The sequence below is a fragment of the Acomys minous genome (assembly GCF_964271855.1).
Source record: "Acomys minous genome assembly, chromosome: 7".
NCBI classification, from domain to species: Eukaryota; Metazoa; Chordata; class Mammalia; order Rodentia; family Muridae; genus Acomys; species Acomys minous.
In genome coordinates, this window is record NC_140488.1 from 34313131 (window position 1) to 34319460 (window position 6330).

Here is a 6330-nt window from a genome sequence, read left to right on the forward strand (position 1 = left end):
AGGCTTTATCTTAGCTACTTTCCTATTGCTTGAAGAGAGACCATCATGAAGGCAACTTATAAAAGCATTAATGGGTGGCTTGCTTATTACAGTTTCAGAGGATGAATCCATGGCCAACATGGCCGAAAGCATAGCAGCAGGTAGGCAGGCCTGGCACTGGAGCAGTGGCTGGGGGCTTTTATCTTGATCAACAAGCTCTCAGCAGAGGGGAGGGGTGCTACCTGGGAAAGGTGTGGGCCTTTGAAAGCTCAAAGTCCACTCCTGATAACATGCCTCTTAAGGCCACAACTCCTCTAACAGGGCTATAGCTTGCGATCCTTCCCAAATACTTCCACCAACAGGGGACCAAGCATTCAAATATATGTTCCTATGAGAGGCATTCTCATTCAAACCTCCACAGTATCTAACTTCACCTCCTGTGAAAGTCCGAAGGAAGAGGCCTCCTAGATAATCACATTGATTTAATTCCTTTTCTCAGCCAACTACCAAGGACTCAAAATGAAGCACTAGACCAGGAAGTATTTCTCCAATCACTTCCCCCCAAGACCTCCAGAGTCACTTTTCTTATTCCCTGCAAATCGGCTCCTATAGTTGACCAGCACCCCTTCCCTAGGAAGGTAGTTCACCAAGGTCAGAGGACTCAGCTGTGATGCGCTTAAAGGGCTCTTTCCATCTTTCCACTTGCCCAAGGACTGTGCCCTCCCTGCAAACACATCCTGTTCATCACAACAGCACCAAACTGCTCTCACTTGAGCACCTCAGAGCTCAACCCATAACAACAGGTGATGAGCATGAAGCCAGGATAGTACATCCGTTACTGGACATAGTAGTATGGAATGGGCTGGAAGAATTCTCTTCTGGGTCAAGGGTCACTACGTTGTTCTGTTACCAGAATTACAACAGAACTATCAGAGGTTTCAGTTCAGTTTTCAGGTGTAGAGCCGAAATGGACAGTACCCAAGGTGTGGAGCATTAAAAACATCAACTACTTTGTTCAGTCTGGGAGTTGATGAGGATGAGGGTGTAGGGAGTGGGCGTATGTAGTTCGGAATGGTGATTTAACAATCTCCATGAGAGTAACGGCTGTGGTTCCAGGGAGACTGCTGGACAGGTGCCGTGAACTGCCGGCATCACTGCGACTTCACACCGATGCCAACCGCCGATGCCTGACCTTTCTGTTTCCCCACTTCCAGGTTCAAAGGTTTTACGACTCGAAGAGGGAAGAAATGAGGAAGATAGAGGACAGGGCGAACCGCCACAGGAAGTCGCAGCAGCAGAAGGGAGAGGAGGAAAAGAATTCAGTGGCAACGGTCCCTCCGCGGCTGGTGCTTCAGGCCATGTAGATGAAGGCATGTACAAAGAAGATAATGGTGCCGAAAGTGGCCAGGCGAATGAGCAGCAACCAAACCAGCCAACTGGTGAGGACACGGAGAGCAAAAGTGTACAGCCTGTGCCCAGGCAGGTGCCTCGATTTCGCTTACGCCAAAGATTTACCCAGTGGCAGCTGGAGGAACTGGAGCGAATTTTCCGGATCAATCACTTCATCAGTGTAGAAGCAAGGTGAGGAGACTGCCTGGCCTAAAGTCCTATTTCAGAGAAGCACATACTGGCCCACAGTGACCGCTGACTTTCTCCCTCGTCCCCCACATGTATTTGTTTTGGTTTTTTTTTTTGTTGTTGTTGTTGTTGGTTTTTTGTTTGTTTGTTTGTTTGTTTTTAGTTTTTTGAGACAGGGTTTCTCTGTGTAGCCTTGGCTGTCCTGGACTCGCGCTGTAGACCAGGCTGACCTCGAACTCACAGCGATCCGCCTGCCTCTGCCTCCCGAGTGTTAGGATTAAAAGTGTGTGCCACCACGCCCGGCATACTTGTTTTTTTAAATTTTATTTACAAATAATTTATTTAATTTTACTTGTTTGGTGGTGGTGGTGGTGGGATGGTAGTGGCCTGTGTGAGGCGGGGTTGTATGTGTTTGTGCTCGAGTGTGTACATGCCTTGTGGCACACGTGGAGCTGAGAGGAAACTCGCAGGGTTATGGTAGATGAGCCATCATGTAGGCGTCACACTCAGGTCACCAGGCTTTCAGGCAAGCACAGTGTCCCCCTTAGCCATCCTGTCAGTCCACACAAACACTTGCCTTTTGAAATAATAGTCTCTTGGAGAGTTCAGGCTGCCAGACCCTGAGCCCTGCACTACGGGGCTAGGCTAAGGGTAAGAGGCATGCAAAAATGAGAACGAAGGTGTTTTCATCAATGTCTAACTGAAACAAAGTGGAAAGCTTCAGCTGATGTCGGCTAGGGTAGTAAGGTCCTTTTTCAAGGGAGATGACGGCCGAGGTAAGGTTGGGATAGTAGAGGGACATCCTGCTCTTATTACAATGTTTGATAAATCCATACATCGCTCATTTTCTTGTTAATTTCTTATATAAATATAAACTCATTTGCACACTTTTTTTTCCTTAACTGCCACCTCCAGGGTCTCTCTATGACTCCCTTCCTGGCCTGGAAAGTACAGAGTGGTTCCACTGGCCTCAAACTCAAGAGATCCACGCACCTCTCCTACCAAATGCTGGTATTAAATGCATCGTCCAGCTTGGCCCCAAACTTTCTCTTCCTGTTTTTGGCTTCCCTTTTTGTCACCTTTTAAACAGAAAGTGGTCCATAAAAACAAGATTTAATATTAGGCACGATGGCTCCATAAGAACTTTTGTGCAGCTGAAATCTAAGGCATGTTCAGCTTATCTGGCTTTCTTTTGCTATTTATTCTGGTTTTCTGACACAAGATCTTAGTCTGTGGTCCAGGCTGGTCTGGAACTTGCCAGGATCAGTTGCCCAAGCCTCCCTCATTTTAGGATTTCAGGAAGAAACTGCCAGTACTGTAGAGAGTTTTCTTTTCTTCAGAACTTCCTCTTCTGTCTGTTGTGCTTTTAATATTTTCTTTCCCAGGGCTAGTGATAATGAATGGTTCAGTGGGTAAAACCACTTGCAGTCAGACTGGAGAACCAACGCCCCATCCTCAGCATCCACAGGCACATGCAGGAAAAGGGAAAACAACTTCTATCAGGCATCCTCTAAGCTGCACAGGTGCACGAGGGCACAGGAGTGTGCGTGTGTGCATGTGTGTGTTCTGGCACACACGCACCCTCACACAAAATAATTAAAATAAATGTAATAGTTCATTCCCTCCATGATCAGCACATTGAATGTCCTCATCTAGTTGAACAGTTGAAATCCTCATGTGCTGTCTATTAATCCACCTTCTTTTGAGTTTTCTTTCTATCCTGACAAATGACCTCACACAGGTTGTTTTCCTGGGTGCATTAGGTTTGTGGATTTTCCTTAGTTTTGTTTTGTTCTCTTTTGATTTTAGAGGCAGAATCTCCTACACCATACCCACTGTTGGGAGCATTTCTCTTGAGGTTGTTGGTGCCTTATGTTGTTGGTTTTTAAATTGCTTAATAAGGATATGCATGGGTTTTCATTTTAAAGCAAATATAAAATGTCTTTCACACATTTTCGTTCCTCTATAACGCTAAATATTGAACATCTGCCATTTTATCCCCAGAAAACAACTGGCCAGATGGATGGGTGTGACTGAAGCACTAGTGAAGGTCAGTAAACCAAAGAGAGCCATTTGGCAGGACAGCAATTCTAGAACTTGCTTAAGGTTTGAACTCTTTTCTGTTATCCATGGAATTGTTTTGTTGTTGACATAACTCTGCTTGAAGACTTTTTAACTTTATTGTTGTTGTTGTTGTTGTTGTTTTCATTGTGTGTGTGTGTGTGTGTGTGTGTGTGTGTGTGTGTGCGCGCGCGCGCGCTTCTATATAAAACATGTGCAAGTGCCCAAAGCATCCAGAAGAGGGTGTAAATCTCCTGGAGCTGGAGGTGCAGGTGGTGGTGATCCACCCAAGATACATCCTGGGAACCGAACCCAGGTCCTTCTGCAAGAGCAGCAAGTGCTCCTAACCACTGAGCCATCTCTGCAGACCCTCAGGGTGACTTTTCAGCTTTATGGTCCTTGTAAGTAGAAATGGAGTAAGGCAGCCTCATACACAAAGGGAGTATTTCAAAACAGAACATAACTTTTTAAGGAAACAAAGAATAGTATGAACTAACGTTTATCTTCTTAGACACCTATACGTTACCCATGTAGATAAATTACACGCACTTTTTAACTTATAAAATAGGTATTTTGTATAGATACACAGTTATATTGCTTATATACAGGTGAATAGATGTATGCAACCAGAGAGACGAATATATGTATGTGCTCCATATACAGCTATGTGCAACTCCTTGTAATGCTGGCATCTTTTAGGTATGGTTTCTCTGTGGAGTCATCCTGGGGTTGTGACATACAAATCATTCACATTATTGCAGCTAGGGACTTCATGATGCTAGCCTATTGGAAAGACTCAAACCTAAGCCTGAATTCTATCCTTACAGGAGGAATTTCAGTTAGGTATAGCTCACAGGCTGAACTCAGCACTCACAAACAAAGCTGATGTAAACACTGCTGCCTCTGCCTGGAAATGCTAACAACCTCCATTGTGGGTTACATTAGAGCAGGAAACAAGGTGTGCAAACTTTGAACACTTTCCGGGCTATTTGACAGTGCTGGGATGGAAACCAGGGACCCCATATTTTATGCAGGCACTGGATCCTCTGTCAGTCCCTCATCCCCTTACAGAATTATATATCCATCAGACCCCAGGTTTATCTTTGCAAGATAAATTATCAATAACTTATCACTGAAATATAAAGTTACACCATATGTTTTCAAGTATGATGGTGAAAATGTGCTGCGCTGAACCAATTCCTTTCTCACACCCATTGTAGAGATGGTTTCACAAAAGGAGAGAACAAGACAGGAGATATAAGAGGATTTAAACACTCAAAGGCTACCTTCCTGGTTCCCGGAACATCTTTCTCTGAAGACTTCGGAGGAGCCCTGAGTACCGCTCAGGCACCAAATAAAGATGAAAGTTTTTCTGCTAGTACCAGTGTGCTATTATGCTTTAATCTCCAGAGCGATTGTATTTCAATAAAGAAATGTTAATGTTTATTTCTTCAGCCTGCTTGGATAGTAAAATATATGTGTAAACTATCAAGGAAATGCCCTTTAAACACAGCAACAAGGTCGGCTTGCTTGAGAGAATAGTGCTCTACCACCATAGACAGGCCCTTTATATCACAAGAGCTTTCCAAGTTACTAGGAGGTTGTCACTGACACACACTTTCCCTTTTATTTACCTGCCCTGCTGGGCTCAGCCCTGCTCCTGCTCCATAGGAACAAAACTATAAGAGAGAGGCAGGGCAAGACTCTAGGCAGAGACAGTGCTTTTTCAGTGGGAGCTGATTCTGGCCATCGTGAGGGGTCAAACTTGGTCTCTGAGGAACTTCCTTATAGCCATCCATAAGAGTCTTGGGCAGCAGCACCCTTTCATTTAGGCTGTTCCCCAAACCCTTCTCTTCCTGCCTTTTCCATGGCATACACAGGAGACTACAGCCACCTTGCCAGAAGTCCTGCTGCCTCAAAGGAAAGAGAAGAACCCATCCTCTCCTCCTCAAGAAGGCTTCTCCCATAGTCCCTCAACCCAAACCCAGGAGCATAGTGACCCTCTTCCCCAGTGCCCAAGCTGATTGGTGCTTCTTATGGTATCTTTTCAAAGTATACATTTCTTGTCAATTCAGAACCAAACTAACACTGAAAATATTTTTTCTATATTGTATCTTCTCAAATAGTTCCTAGTAATTCGAATACCACTTAAAAGTTCAAGAAACACACAGTATGTACTACATTTTTGTGCCCACTGTACAGCACTGTGCGCCTGGGGTCTTCCAGAGTCCAGCATGAGTCAGAGAGACACTAAGTAGAGACTACTCCCAAAGCCCATAGTCACCAATGACCTCATTGCTAATGTAGAAACTGACACTGGCCCCACACCATGGAGGGCGGGGAGTCCTCAGTCAGACTCAGGCCCCTGCCACTTGGACCTACTGATAGCCTCTGCCCCTCACTTCCTATCCACGAACCAACAGGTCTTCCAGAGGGCCCACGGGATGCAAGAGTGGCATCCTTCACTTAAGGGAGAAGAGGGGCTTGGAGTGATGTTTGTTCTCAGGACCTAGAGCACAGAGCTAACATATAGGCAGCCAGCAGACAGCCTCAATTTCAAAAGTGACTTTTATGATGCTCATGTACCAACCCAAGGTTATGCTTTCAGAGATCGTTTCTACAGCTGCTACCAGAAAACAAGTACCCAAAACAACAAATAGAGGCAACAAAAGAAACTCCCTAGGGCACATCTTAGCTAAAACACTAAATATA

General features: G+C 45.0%; 1 protein-coding gene across 1 annotated transcript; it reads left to right on the forward strand.

Moving 5' to 3' along the window:
• Positions 1-915: 915 nt before the first annotated feature.
• LOC311602144 (rhox homeobox family member 1-like) lies at positions 916-5055 on the forward strand. Its single transcript, XM_084789841.1, has 4 exons — positions 916-962; positions 1194-1560; positions 3562-3607; positions 4839-5055. The coding sequence occupies exons 1-4, from the start codon at positions 947-949 to the stop codon at positions 4887-4889; spliced, it is 480 nt and encodes a 159-aa protein (XP_084645967.1). The 5' UTR covers positions 916-946; the 3' UTR covers positions 4890-5055.
• Positions 5056-6330: the final 1275 nt, after the last annotated feature.

Coding starts and splice junctions, on each gene's coding strand:
- LOC311602144 (XM_084789841.1), top strand. Junction 1,561..3,561: donor TTCATCAGTGTAGAAGCAAG/GTGAGGAGACTG, acceptor TTTTATCCCCAG/AAAACAACTGGCCAGATGGA. Junction 3,608..4,838: donor TGACTGAAGCACTAGTGAAG/GTCAGTAAACCA, acceptor CACCCATTGTAG/AGATGGTTTCACAAAAGGAG.